This window comes from Trypanosoma equiperdum, assembly GCF_001457755.1.
Source record: "Trypanosoma equiperdum strain OVI genome assembly, contig: ctg_1711, whole genome shotgun sequence".
In the NCBI taxonomy this organism is placed as follows: Eukaryota; Euglenozoa; class Kinetoplastea; order Trypanosomatida; family Trypanosomatidae; genus Trypanosoma; species Trypanosoma equiperdum.
Window position 1 is genome coordinate 64,804 of NW_027123740.1, and position 14,663 is coordinate 79,466.

The 14,663-nt window shown below is 44.8% G+C and overlaps 5 protein-coding genes and 1 pseudogene across 6 annotated transcripts; all 6 read right to left on the minus strand.

Moving 5' to 3' along the window:
* Positions 1–134: 134 nt before the first annotated feature.
* On the minus strand, positions 135–1,025 carry TEOVI_000677400 (chaperone protein DNAj, putative; the record flags this gene model as incomplete). Its single annotated transcript, XM_067222835.1, has 1 exon — positions 135–1,025. The coding sequence occupies one exon, from the start codon at positions 1,023–1,025 to the stop codon at positions 135–137; it is 891 nt and encodes a 296-aa protein (XP_067078936.1).
* A 420-nt stretch (positions 1,026–1,445) lies between these two features.
* On the minus strand, positions 1,446–2,765 carry TEOVI_000677500 (protein kinase, putative; the record flags this gene model as incomplete). Its single annotated transcript, XM_067222836.1, has 1 exon — positions 1,446–2,765. The coding sequence occupies one exon, from the start codon at positions 2,763–2,765 to the stop codon at positions 1,446–1,448; it is 1,320 nt and encodes a 439-aa protein (XP_067078937.1).
* Positions 2,766–3,229: 464 nt separating this feature from the next.
* TEOVI_000677600 (Intraflagellar transport complex B protein 46 C terminal, putative) lies at positions 3,230–4,537 on the minus strand (the record flags this gene model as incomplete). Its single annotated transcript, XM_067222837.1, has 1 exon — positions 3,230–4,537. One exon carries the CDS (start codon positions 4,535–4,537, stop codon positions 3,230–3,232), a length of 1,308 nt encoding a protein of 435 aa, XP_067078938.1.
* Positions 4,538–5,592: 1,055 nt separating this feature from the next.
* On the minus strand, positions 5,593–10,458 carry TEOVI_000677700 (cytoskeleton-associated protein, putative; the record flags this gene model as incomplete). The annotated part of the gene is made up of 1 exon (XM_067222838.1): positions 5,593–10,458. One exon carries the CDS (start codon positions 10,456–10,458, stop codon positions 5,593–5,595), a length of 4,866 nt encoding a protein of 1,621 aa, XP_067078939.1.
* A 1,187-nt stretch (positions 10,459–11,645) lies between these two features.
* TEOVI_000677800:pseudogene lies at positions 11,646–12,197 on the minus strand (annotated as a pseudogene). The gene has a single exon. A coding segment is annotated over exon 1 (552 nt).
* Positions 12,198–13,587: 1,390 nt separating this feature from the next.
* TEOVI_000677900 (uncharacterized protein) lies at positions 13,588–14,601 on the minus strand (the record flags this gene model as incomplete). The annotated part of the gene is made up of 1 exon (XM_067222839.1): positions 13,588–14,601. One exon carries the CDS (start codon positions 14,599–14,601, stop codon positions 13,588–13,590), a length of 1,014 nt encoding a protein of 337 aa, XP_067078940.1.
* Positions 14,602–14,663: the final 62 nt, after the last annotated feature.

Below are 14,663 nucleotides of genomic sequence, written 5' to 3' on the forward strand. Positions count from 1 at the left end.
ATGTCAATTTGTTTTGCGTTATTTTTATTCCTATAAATTGCATTCACGCGACACTCACAATACAGAAGCCTTCTCGTTTTATCCCTGTTTCCGCAATCATTATAGAAAGGGAGAAGTATATCACATCTTCACGGTTATGATCTTCTTGTTTTTGCGGTCACAATTTTTTGTTTTAATGCTTCTTCAAACTCCACGCGGCAATCCTCCATGGTCGCTTTACAAACTTCGTCAATGCATTCACGTGCTTCGCGCTCCTTCTTTAACAAGGCACGAACATTTTTTTCAAAACGGCGTTGCTCAACTTGTCGCGTGATAGCGAGCCGCGCCAGTTCACATTCCGATCTCAAGTCCCCTTTCCGTGGTGTCGTGGTTGCCCATTTGTTCGTCCTAGTGGTGGAACAATCCGCAGCCTTCGGAGTGGCGGCTTTAGTGGTAGGACCGGGGGAAGTTGGGCGATATCTCCCTAGAGGTGCATCAGCAAGTGTGCGTAGTTGTGAGATGTTATAGTTTTGTAAATTCGCGCGCATAACCAAATTGACGGAACCCACACCAAAACTCCCTCTCTGACAAAGTTTGGTTGCGTGATTGCTGCCCTCTCGGCGCCAATAATAAAAGTCATCCCCTGCGAGCCCCACGAAGCAGCCAATTTTCTCGCCAAATGAAATAATATCGCCATGCCTGAATGTACAGCCCATTTGACTTACTGCCGTCTCAAATGTGTACAAGTCGCCATTAGCAAGTTTGTAGTACACCGGCATGAGCACACCATCCAAATCCGGAGGGCGCTTAAACCCAATCCTTTTACTTTTTCGTCTTTGGAGCTCCGCATCGTAGTTGGATCGAGAGAATTCGTTACCCAGCACTTCGTATGCTCTTTGAAGCAGCTGAAACTTTTCCATGCTTCCGCCTGGTCTGTCAGGGTGTAATTTCATAGCAAGCGTTCGATATGCTTTACTTATTTCTTCTTGAGTAGCCTCCCGGTTGACACCGAGTGTACGATAATATGCAGTCTGATTTTTTTGCATTGAAATTACTGAAAACAAAAATGTTCGTCAACTTTGAAAGAATGGAAAAGGTATAGCAAACAAGTGAAGCGAGGTGAAGGAATTAGACAAGCACAACGACAATATCTAAGAAAAAGAGGCTACTTTTTTTTTCATCTGTAAAATGGGAGCTATCATGAGACTATATGAAGTTAAATGGGGTTAACAAAGCACACAGTGGTAAAAAAAAAAACGAGATAAAGTGGGCTCAGAATCACCTTATCGATGCACGGTATTCCTTCTTTTCCACGTAGCACTTCTCACATTATTTACTATTCGTCCACCTCAACTTCATTACCGCCTCATTGTTTCAAACAGCTTTTTAAAAAAAAAAACTGTAAACATATCATGGCCGGAGGTGGTGAGAAGGAAAATCGGGCAGGGGAAAACCAACACCATCGCTCAAAGTGTGGCCATGTTCATGTCAACGTCTTCCTCTTCTTCTTCTTCTTCCTCATCGTCATCTAAAGCAAGGAATGGAGCCCCCATGGGGACTGCCTGTGTTCCCCCTTCCAAACATTCTTTTACTTTTTCTCTCCACAGCGCAGGGGCCTCCTTTAGACTCAGTTGTGCATCTACGCTGGTCAGAAACGGATGACGCAATGCATCCGCTGCCGTGACACGTTTCTTGGGATCCACTTCAAGCATTTTTTTCAGCAAATCACGTCCCTCCGGACTAACAATATCATCATTAAACTTTACGTCGACAGTGGGTTCAGTGGGTGCCGCAAATGTCACGCCATTGGTGCCCTGAATGTTGGGATCTTCGCCTTTAGTTGAAGGTGTTCCTAGAAGCCTCCAAATGTCTGATATCAACGTTAGTTCATTGACAGAACGGAAGAGGTGACGTTGAAGCAATATTTCGGCAAAAACAATGCCAACAGCCCATACGTCCACAGCAGTTGTGTACGTGCGTTCCCCAAGTAGACATTCAGGTGCTTGATATATCAAAGTTGTCCGCTGAGCAGCGGGAGTGTAACCTTCGCAGCTGTGAGAAAACGGATCGCTACAGTCAACCTCGTCTTCATCCTGCGGATCGCTAGTAACGCACTCAGCTGCTTCCTTTTCCTCTACAGTCTCATGCAGCAAACGGGCACTTCCAAAATCACTCAACCTAACGCTGCCGTCCCCTCTAACGAGAAAGTTGCTCAGTTTCACATCACGATGGATAATACGGCAATTAACATGGAGATTGTTGAGTATTTGGAGAATTCCGCGCAATAGATACCGAACAACACCCATATTCGAAAGCACGGGGCACCGCACCTGAGGTCCCTCGGCAACTAAAGGAAAACTTCGCGTGTGACGCTTAGACTTGACGACCACCTGTGAGAGGTCGAGAGAACAATACTCCAAAATAAGACATAGTTCTTTGTATGGTGCTTCAACCACTCCCTGCAGACGGACAACATCAAAAGCGGTGTCATGTACCAGTTTTTCCATTTCCTGTCTAACAAGTGTCAGTAATGTCGCTTCCCGCAATGCGCCTTCAGAAACGCCACGAATCCCAAAATCGCTGCGCTGCGTGAAAAGTCTCTTGACCGCAAAGCGATTACCATTCTCGTCGTGTGCCGAATAAACAGCTCCTTGAGCACCACGCACTATCAAAGACAAGTTCCGAAGGCCGCAACCGTGCAGTGTAAGTTCTGGAAGTAGTGGTTCCTCCCCTCGTCTATCATCATCCCATTGTGTACCACAAGAAAACTCAGTTGGTGAATCCATGACTATTAAACGATAAAATCACACGGCGCCAAATTGTACTGTAATTTTTTTTCTTGAAATTATTTCTTGTGTACTCAACTACGCATACTAAATGTAAAAAAAAAAAAATCACTGCCATAGAAAGTGCATGAAGAGTAAAAGAGGGTAGAACCCACACATAATTCACAATAGATGTAGTTGCAACAGCAGTGGGGTTCCCACAACTGTATGGAATTATTGTCCCCAGCAACCAAGGAAGATGTTGGTTTGTCGTTTAGTAACCAACGACATCCAATTTTCACCCTCATATTGTCTTTATTGTCTCCTCTCTCCTCGGTTTCCCTCACCACTTTGTCTTTCATTGTTTTTTTATCTGATGTATCCTATTCCGCAATCATTCCCCAATTTCCGTCCTTTCTCCTCCTCCCCCTCCACACTCCACCCCTTGACTTCCTCAATTGAACTGAAGCAAACTTGTAGAAATTCTATTCGTGTTGAAAGTGTTGATTCGCCCTAAACTCCTGATAGAGCGTGAACATCACGTGCAAGGAGTCAATAAGTGAGGTATAAGTGGGAATATCGAGAATACAACACAAGGCCCTCACATACTGATCCAAATCAAGATCGATTTGAGGGGGTGGGAACTGCACATCCGAATTGAGGAATTCTTCGAATTCCTGTGGCCACACCTGCAAAAGCAAATCTATCTCAGGCATAGGTTTTTGGTAGTTAATGGTGGGTAAAGGCTTTTTATAGTGTACCTTCTTCACATCATTTATCCAGCGATCAATCACCTCCGGTCTATTTGCTGCATCCTCAAAAGAATCCACAGCTTCCGCTAAGCCACCAACGGAATGAATATTTGTTGCACGAAGTTCTAGTAGGACTACGGCGGGATTAGATTGTGCCACAGAAGGTTCATCCAACACATATATACCCAGACCGTCGGGCTTGCCATCAGGTCGTGGTATCTTACAGAATGGATCGAGGTCGCCAATGGAAGGAACGTAGTCGGGAATAAACGGACGTAGCTTGGCGGGAAGTTCTGGTGTCTGAGGTTGATAATCAAGAATGCGTTTAAAAAGTTCCTGCACTTCGCGACTAGCGTTGGCGTTCACCATAGCGTACTCCTGTGGTTTGTACCCCAGATTTGGAGCTGTTGTCTCTGGTACTTCCGCCTCCAGGTTAATGGCCTCCGGTCTGGGGTTGCAATACCCGCGTGTACGGCCGATTGGAACACTCTCCTCCTCCTCTGTGCTTTTGGGGTCATCATCGTCGTCTGTGTTGGTAATGGTCCCCGGATGGACGTCAATCGTCCTCTTTGGTGTGTCCATTGTTATAGCATGTCCAGATACGGGAATCGCTTCGTCGTGGGGGGCGTTTCGTAGCATTGTGCCTTTTGCACCATCACTCTCAGTTGTGATGAGACCAGAGCGGGGTGTTGCGACGTTATGCATGCCTTCCACCGGAACCACTTCATCATTGGGGTTATTCTTCAGCAATCTCCCACCTCCATGAGCAGGTTCGCTTTTCTTTTCATCTTTTACGTCCTTTGGGGGTGGTTTTTTTCTAGCCGCGCTTGTCTCGTGATCAGATGGTGTTTGCACGGTTCGTGCATCCTCCACAGTGTGTTTTTCATCATTCGGCTCGTTGACAAGCATTTTATCTCCACCCTTTCCCTTCTTTGCTTTTGGGGTGGGAGGACTTGTTTCTGTAGCGTCACCACCGCTCCCGCCTGTAGTTTTGGGCTCCTCAGATACCTCCTTCTTGGATTTGCTTGATCCTCGGGGCATTATCGCAGGTGCTGGCTTAAGGAGTCAAAGATGTGGCTTCTGGTTATCCTTTTCTACAGCTTTTCCGCACAAGTTGGGTAACTGCTTAAAGGGAAAGAAAAAAAAAATAAACCATACCAGAGAAAACGACAAAGAAGCGCAGTTATGAAGCAAGCCACAACATAAGATAAAAACAACAACGAAAGTAAAAATGAGGGGAAAGAAGGGTACCGCGTCGCGAGGAAAAAAGAGACTTAAAACATAACAAGCTCAGTAATGGCAAAGATGGGAAAATCAGTAGTAGAAATAATAGTAATAGTAGAAGTAAGATTAGGAAACACGTGACACGAATAAGAGGCACACTCAGGATCCGTAGCATTGTAAGAGAGGGACCATCAGAAACATTAATACCGCAGAAAAGGGGGGGAAGAGCACACAAAATTAAATAACACGAATAAATGAACAAGCACCCTGATGACAACGGTAAAGAAAAAAAAGCGGCAAGAAAAATTGTGGAACGCTCGTACCGTCCTTCGAGTCTGAATACCTCGCATTTTCCGAAAAAAAAAAGTATGTACGTATATGTGTACCCTATTAATCTCCTCTTCTTTCTTCTCTGATACACTCCCCTACTTCCGTTTGCATTCTTCCTTTGACACTGACACGGTCCACCTCTAACTGCCCCACGTTCGCTTCCTCCAACCCTATTCTGTCAGTTTCCTTTTTCCTCCTTTGGTGATGTGCTTGCAACAAAGAGGCCATGATTTCCCCCCTTATGTTTGTCTTTTCCTTAGGAATTGTATACCGCTAACAATAGTGTAAGCGCTTCTATTTTGTACAACAAATGAGTTGTTTCTTTTCTCAACTGGGATACACCTCTCTATTTTTCTCCCTTTCATCTTCGTTTAAATGATGAATGACAGCTTACTCACGCACGCGCAGTTAGATATAAAAAGAAACATTACGACACATAATATATAAATAAACAAATATAAATGAATACAAGTATGTACGTATATATATTTATCTATACACACATGCTTGTATATGTGTTGAAGGAAATAACGGAGAGGAATTTAAGCGGTGAGTCGTAGAATCTCAGGAAGTGCGAACCCCGGCGGCTTGTCATCATCCTTCATCATCTGAGACTCCATTTTTCTTTTGATGTAAGAACGGAACGCCTCCGAGCACCGCCGAAACTGCTTCTCAAAGGTTGGACTGCGTGGATGGCACTTAATGAACTGATACAGCTCCTCAATTCCACTATTGGTTGTTTCGTGGTTACGAATCCGGCTGAATATTCCAACAACAGACGCATCATCCGGTGCAGCACTTTCAGATAAGCTGCCACGTGAAGTGCAATACGTTTGCGGGTCAACGTGCTGTGCACCTTTTTTTTGGTTGTTAACCTGCTCATTCTGAGTGGCAGCCGCCCCCTTTTCCGTCACTTTTCGACTCTGCTGCAGGTATTCCACCTTGCGGTTGGGATCTTTGACGTTATCTCTCTGTGCAATCTGTTCTTCCACATCCAAACATGATCGGATGAAATGTGAAACAAGGTTCTGTGATCCGACGAGCTTATTAGTCATCTCAAGGAGTGACAACCCATACCGTCGGCAGAAATCTTGCAAAATTGTCTTCACTGTTCGTATGGAAATGTCGTCCAAGTTACGAAAGGCAGTTGGCGGGTGCTGTAGCAAATATTCGTGACAACAGACGATGACATTCTCCGGTGAGATGGAAGTAAAACCGAGTCTCATCAAACACTTAACGGTTACTTGAACGTACTTTAGGCTCGGTTTTGTCCCATTTTCGATGTACGTTGAAGAGTACATCGTCATGCGAGACATTAATGCACTGAACACATCGTTAGGAGGGCAGCGCTCTAGAAGTGTCAGTGTTGTATTATTCAGAGCTTTGATGACGTTAGAGTGAAGTGAGAAAGATTCCGACAGCAGACATTCGAAAATCATACCTAACATACGAAACAGGAGACTGGTGTGGCAGCGTTGCGCACAGCGCTCTGTCTCAAATGTCGCTTTCAAACACCGAATAATATCGAGTGCGAGCTCAACGTTTAGTTGCTTGATATTGTCGTGTAGTCGCTCTACCATAACGTGAATCATTTCGGGTGTTCCACAATCTTCGCCGTTTGGAAGACGTTGCAGAAATTCACTGCATGCTGCCATGGCTGCTGTGGCAGAAGCAGACCGCAAACCTACCATCATCTCTTGGATCGAAAGAAGCTCCTCGTTACGAGAAAATCCTTGTGCATTACGTGCGCTAGCAGCAGTGACGCTAGTTAGAGATGCCTCAGAAGCCGATTGCGCTTGAATAATTGGAAGGTTCATGTGTGGAATTTTTCCAGGGGGAACGACACCGGATACTTCAAGGCTTCGAAGATTCGCACAACTCTCCCTTGCTCCAGCTCTTGATGAGCACTGTGATCGTGGCGAAGAGTTGGAGCAGCGAGGACTCGTTGAGTTATTCAAGCAAACAGAGGGCGCGCGCGTCCCTTCGTCACTACCGTTCCGTAACGCATGCTGCAGTTGACGACCTAGAAGAGCCATCACACTTTGTTGCTCAGCGGGTCGAAGGTTCTTCACGGATCGTAGCACCGTTTCCTCACCCACAAAAGGGAGCACATGACCAATGACACGCTCCGCTGCAGACCTCACTTCGAGGATACGACTCATGCATAACCGAACTATAGTGGGTACTAGAGAATTCACTGCGCGCCGGGAGACATTCCCTTCTGTGTTCTGCTCCAAACCCTTTTCAATAAGGCCTAACGCCACTAAGTTCGAAGTGTGAGACTCCGCCATCAGCGGCTTTTGAATGTGTTGAAGAATTGGTTCTAATCCTAAGCAGTCCAGCGCAATTCCCGCCAAGCGTGCGGCTTCCTCGCGCAAATTGACCTTTTGGTCCCCGAGCATCCCTAATAGTCTCTGGACGAGCCCCTTGACACCTGTCCGCGAAGCTGAAAACCCCGCTGCCTCAACTACCAATGATATGATGCGCAGTGCATCAACTACAATGTTTTTGTTCGTCTCATCAAATCGACTACGAAGTGCACCAATAATCTCCGTCACACCATTTGGGCATATGCGTTTGTTGCTCGCGAAAACAAGTTCCTCAACTTTTTTCACCCCTTCCAAGCGGGTTCTCCAGTCGGGGGCACCCGTGATTTGCTTTGCGAGCAGAGTAAGCTGCGGCCCGATGTCAACTGCTTCATGGTTCTCTTCGTCATCAACGGCTGCGGACATTTTTTTGTGCTTGTCACACGAGTTCAACCGACTTGCCTCTACATGAGCATGCCTCGGGTGTGAAGTTGGTTTCACTTCTGTTGCATTAGTGGTCACGGAATTCGTTCTCAACCTCTCATTCTCGTCACGTTCCCGCACAGGCTGGTATGATGTCACCGTAGACGCTTGTGAGGCCTCGCGGCGTGGGCCAGTACGAGAAGCGTTGGCTACTGTACCATTAAGAGAAGTGTTTTCGCTTTGCCCCAATGTATTCGCTGATTGTTCCAGAGTATCTTCGTTTGAAGCTACTGAACCGGCAGTGATAATCGCCAACAGTGTTGCACCGGTCGTTCTGACGGTAGGAAACAAATGTTCAGCGCAGTGATTATTAACGTAATCAACAACGCATTTCGCGTCTGAAGGACTCACCGTTGCGGAACGCAACAACTGTGTCATAAACACATTGGACTCGTGCAATAACTTTGGCGTTTTTATCTGCACGAGCGTCCCAACCACGTGCCGCAAAACAAATGCCGCGCCTAAACTTTTTGTGAGGGATGTAATTAGATCGCATACAACTGACTTGCTCTTTTGATCTGTTAGTCTACCTAAGCACCCTGATATTATGGCATGACCAGCTCCAGGGCTTACCTTCGACGCCTTGTTAACGACTTCCTGCAATACACTAGCCATGGCATTAAATACCTGGAAGATGGATTCTCTCCACCCAGGGTCTACACGAAGATAGACAACTACATGGTCGAGATAATCTGTGGATTCCTTTTCCGACCAGCCAACTACCATATTTTTCACCTTTAGAACACCACAGTGCCGACTCGACCACTCCTTGGCTGTAAGAAGCACCGAAACTGTCATATCACCGCCCAATAGACCTAAAATGAGATTAAATGCCTCATCCTTTGAAGGAAGCATCGACTCTAACGTTACCGCGTCCTCCATACCGGAGACACGAGGCTGTTCGGGAAGGGACTTGTTGTGACTAAGCGCTCGACCCAAACGCCCACCGCGCGCGCCACACACCGATGACCTCGAGCAAGAGGATGCCACAGAGGAACTGTGAGGTCTTTGGCCGATGGATTCGCACCGCTGCTCCAGCCGTGGCGCCTTTCTCGCCGGCGAACTAGAGGGGGTACATTGCATATTCGCTGCACTGTTAATAATTGCCACAAGTTTTGCCCGTTGCTTTTCGTCTAGTGAAACGAGTAGCGCCTGGAAGTGCTCCTCACCATTGAGAGCCATTAACTTTGCCACAAAAATGTAGGCCGCCTCCCGATTCTCAATCTTTTCATCGTTCAGAACACGGCTTAACATGGGTTGCGCGCGACAGATTCGATTGAAGCAAGTGGGTTCTAGTTTGTCGGTCAAGCGAGAGAGCCACTGAATTAAGGCTAGCCGCTGGTTAGGTACACGACTCTGTAGAGTGACGTCAATTTCATCATGGCATTGGTCTAATGTAATACAATGGTATCGAATGAGCGATTCAAGTGTTGTCGTAACGTGCTCAACGACACTAGTTTTTTTGTCTTTCATTTTCTCAAAAAGAGGATTCAGATACGTACGCGCATACGGCGCAAAGGCATTCCTAAGGGATCGAGCCATTTCCTGAATGCATTTGAAACCTACCAACATCAGCGGTGCCTGCGGGTCTACTAAATATTCTCGTATCATTGTACACAATTCATGGTAGTCGTCTTTTTGTCGTATTTTTGGAACACTAATCAGTGGAAGGACTGTTTCTTGCACAGCAGCTACACGATCTTGCCACCTCGCCGATCTATCTAATGCGGTAAGGTAGAAGGTGCGAGGTATTTTCGAAACCACCGGTTCCTCACTGCATGCTGCATATGCATCATCATCCAAATCATTAGACCGATCGGTACGACTAGCGATACCCACTATGGGGGCAACAGATTTTATTGGTGTGGATGTCTCAATACCTTTAATGTTCCTTCGTGGGACTCTTCCCAGCACTATATTCTCAAACTGTTTCTCTAGTTCCTGTAGTTGAACCTCGCGAAGGTCAGTAAGACAGCTCTTAACGCCTGCGCCGATGTAGCTGTAGCAGTGGCAGCACAAGTTGGCGGCTTCTTTACGGACTTGAGGGTTAGGGTCGTTGAAGAGGGGCTGCATTGCTTTCAACAAAGCTTTTGCGGGGAGCCCGTGAACTCCGAACAAATCAACAATATGTCCGCAGAGCTGAGTCGCGGCAATACGATTCTTCGGTGTTTTGTGTGCTACCGCCGGGAGAAGAACGTTAAACACATGAGTCTGCTTACCAGCACCGACAAGATCAAGAGCAAAAGCGAAACTAGCCTGGGCCGCCTTACTACGGCCCGTCAAACCCTTCTCCACTACGACACGGAGTGGCTCACCAGCAAGAACATCCAATTCATCATTGTCACAGAATGGGACAAGAGCCGCTAACGCCTCGAACAAAGCCTCTTGAGCTGCGATATTTTGTTCCGCATATATTTTCTTGGGTTTATTTAATAAGTGTATCCTCAACTCTTTAGGTTGGTCCCGAACTTGTTCGAATCCCGCCTTACGACCCTTCCAGTTCTTATGCAGGAGCAGCGAATCGAGTGGAAGATTTGTGAAATCCTCTTCCACAGCATCCAACATTAGAAAGTTGGGTAATGAATGACTCGGCGAGATTGAGCCTTCATTATTTGTCATGGTCGGGACTTTTCCCACTGTAATTAGGTACTGAACTTCCACACACCTTCCGTTCCCCACCTACCCTTGTCTTTGTCCGTGTCTCGCCTTCAATTTCCACCTTCCTTTTGCTTTCTGTACCTCGCAAGCTTTCTTGTTCCTATTTCGTTCAAAACGCAAATTACCCTTCTTGTTTTTTTTAAATTGCTTTAACCACCCTTTGTAGGAGAGAAGAAGATACTTTTGTTCGGCTTTTACTTCTCCCTTGTATGTCGTTGCGCTATTTTGGCCTCTTTCTTTTTTTAATTTGTCTCTCCTTACTTTTGTTTCTTCGCTTCGATCCCTTTTTTTTTCCTTTTCTGCGTTACCTCTTATGTTCCTCAATTTCTTCAATAACTTCACCACTCTACTTCTGTTTAAATAATCTTTCTTTTCTTCCCTCCTTTCTGTTATTACCTTCCCTCCCTGACGCTCACCTGAAAAGTGGTGTAGAAGTTAATAAACGTACGACTTGGTAGAGAGCAGGAGGAAATTAGCTGAATGCGGATAATTGTACGTTTGGACCTGCGTGTGTGTTCGTGAATACAGATGGAAGTAACAAATATTTTCCCCTATAAATATTTACACAGCTGTAAGCAACACTATTCACACCACCTAAAACTCGTTAATGTTTAAGCGGCTTTAGACGCCTTTGTGAGTAATCACATGTGTAAAAAGCATGAAGAAGAGCAAGGTGAAGAGATAAAAAAAAATGAATAACTTACAAAACTCATATTAACGATCGATTCAGTACAATAAAGATACAGAAACTGCATAACTAAGTGTAAAGGAATCTTTTTTATTTTGTTATTTTTGTCCGAGAATTTTTTAAAATGCCGACTAAATCATGGCGCTATTTTGCAGGCGTCAGGTTGGAATGATAAAAACTCGAGATATTCTTGACAAAAAAAGAGAATAACCAAGAACGTAATAAGAGGGCGACTTCAGCTGACTGGTGAAGACAATATCTTTTTGTTTTTTATTGCTTGTCCTTTCCTAGTGGCATCAATGGGCACAAAATCACACCCAGAAATCAAGGCATTATATAAACACTCAAGTAATTTATTATCACCAGGTGATATGAAAACCACTCCTCCTTCATTATATACTCTGCACACGTTCATACATGTAAGTGTAATGCACTTGTATTCACACAAATAAAATTTCAGTCACTCTCCACTTTCCCTTTTAGAACCACATTCCTCAGTATCATCACCATCGCACCTTCCAGATTGAGAAGCCAAAAAATGGTTAAACGTCGCGTCAAATTGATCTGTCGGATCGAAGTCATCACCAAGGAGGGATTTAACTTTTTCATTTGGGATTGCCCCTTCAAATCTGGGTCATTCGCTACCGTAAAGCACGTCACTGAAACTATTTTCACCCACCTCAATGCATTGATTCTCGCAAACGCTACAACTACCCTCAGAGATGGTGCCCTCCTCGGGAAAATCCTTTTCTTCATCCGCCTGATCTGTAGAAAAGAGCAACAAACGTTTCAAGCGGCTACGCAAACCGTAACAACATCCCATGAAAGCGATCCATGCAACTAAAAATAACATGCAGCGTCGTGTCCTCCAATGTTTCATCAATATTGCACAAAGTTTGGCAATAAAAGACTGTTCCCCCCACATGCGCTTTACTTCAGTTGCGCAAAGCATGAAGGCAGCAGTGGCTTCATCAACTATAGAATGACGGTTATTGAAAGAAGTAACGGGCATATTACATGCAAGTAAAAAAAAAAAAGGACTAAAGCGATGCTGTGTTTATTTTCCACCACTTTTTCATACTCTTTCTGAATATTTAAGCGGCTTTGCCTTTAAAATAACAACAAAAACAAAGGTGAATCATAAAGTATAAACAGAAAAGGAAAAAGTTATGGGATATCACGGTAACGGAAAGTATTCAGGAGCAAAATCAAAGAAGGAGTGAACGTTTTTTTTTTTTGCAGAGCAAGGTCACAAAAAGAAAGAGGAAAGAGAGAAAGGGGCTAATTGAAGAATGTTTAAAGTCAGAGCGACTTCAAATATGAAGTACCAAACAAAAACAAATCAGAACCGGGGGAGAGTAAAACAAATAATAGGTGGAAAGTTAGAACTCACCTTTCTCATACTATTTAAGTGTGATATTCGAGTAACGTAATTGAACACTTCAAAACAAATGCTGCAAAAACTCTTTACTACTTTCCCCCTTTTCTCTGTCCCTTCTCCCCATTTTTTTGCTCGCGTCCGTATGAACGAACTTGCAGCAGTGAACCGGAAAATCGTATAAAATGTGCGGAAAAGGAAGAAACAAAATAAACTAAAGAAAAAAGAAAACACACTAGGGAAATATTACATATGAAAAGTTCACACAACGCCATCTCACACACACAAAAAAAAAATCAGTCGATTGAAAGAAAAAAAAGAAGGAAAATGAATGAGAAGGAAGGAGAGTTGCGGCACCACCAGATGTACATTCAAACGGACTTGTTGAAAGAAAATGGTGGCTGTAATCATCTCATAAACGCACAATAGTGACATACCAAGAATAACAACAAGAAAGTTACTCTATTATAGGTTGATCCAAAAAAAAAAAGAGAGAGAGAGAAGTGCCGTTTGTTTTACTTACACGAAAGTCATATATATAATTTGTTCTTTCTATTCATCCTCCTTGTTTTGGTTTATGTTCGATTCGGTCACACCACTTCGAAAACGCAAGTAACATCATACACCTCGATAGAAAGTATATCAGGTGGAAAACGAAAAACAAAAGAAAAACAGTTGGAACAAACTCGCTCCTTTACTTCTTCAACAACAACACCTAAAAAATCCCTTGACAATTACGGACCCTTTGTTTTTGCGACGTCTATTTTTCTACAGACGCAATTGAGACACCGTCTCCATAAAACTTAGAGACCACATAACCACAAAAAAAGATTTGAAAGGGGGGAAAAGGAAAATTAAAAGCACATAGAGGGAGCTTTAGGTATTGTACCGTGCCATATAACGGTACATTCCAACCCCAAATCCAAAACTATAAGCGGTGAGGAACACAACACATACAATACTCTTTTTTTTTTTCCAGCCCTTTACCCCTCTATTATAAGTGGGACAGTTTATGTGATTGAGGTTAACGCTCAAGTGCTGACAAGGAGCGCAGTTTCATTCGGATATCACTCACTTGCTTCTGCACATCCGCAAGTTCCCTCTCCAACGCAATTTTCTTTGCCCTTTCAGCTCCTGAGCGGATGCGTGTTGTCTCCACTCGTCTCAAATGATTTTCCAACTCATCCTTTCGCTGGCAAGCGCGCTGCAGGTTGCTCTCTAAATCTTTAACAGCAATCACCAGTTGTTCGTTTTTCCGCTGCCCGGGATAAGCGCCAATGCCACCCCTCACATCCTCAACAACACCTCGAGAAGATGGACTTAAAGACGGCGGCTGACGCGGTTGACTCGGTGGCCTTTGTGTCTGCATACGCGGTGTTTCCTGATGATGGCCTGAATGCAATTGCTGTTGCTGCAGTTGCTGTTGTGTGTGCTGTTGTTTATTTGGTTGGTGCTCATGAGGTGGTGCGTTTTGGTAAGGTGCCACGTCATATGTTGATTGTGGCACACCTCTGCTATATGTTGCTGCCAGTTGACGGGCGCGCTCTTCCATGGAGCTCAACTCCCTCTTCAGTGATGTGATTTTAGCCTCTAATGCCGCGTTCTTCTCCACTTCCCGCTTGTACGCCATGGCAGCACAGTCTTTTTCGAGACCAATGGCACGCATTTGTGATTCGAGCCATGCCACCTTCATTTGCAGCTCATTATTCTCCTCATCCAACCGGTCAATCTCCTGCCGCTGTGTTTCAATGTGGTTCGTGTACATATCACACGCGGCCGTGCTTGCACGCATGGTTTCATTTAGTTTATGCTGAAGCCTCTGCGTGGAGGTTTGGCTGTAACTCTCAGTTTCTGAGGCTTCTTGACACGAGGGCGCCCTTGCTTGTGCGTCAGCGCAAGGTGTTGTCACACATGTCTGCACTGGCGTCGGTTCAGTAATGGACTCCGACATTTGTGAGAAGAAAGGGGCAAAGCAAATGTCGTCAACCTCACAGTTATTCTTGAAGGGGTTGTTATAAAACTCTTCCATGGAGTCCATGGCAATGAACAAAGAAACCGACACGGGGACAAATTATACTACAAGTTTGTACTAAAAAAAAA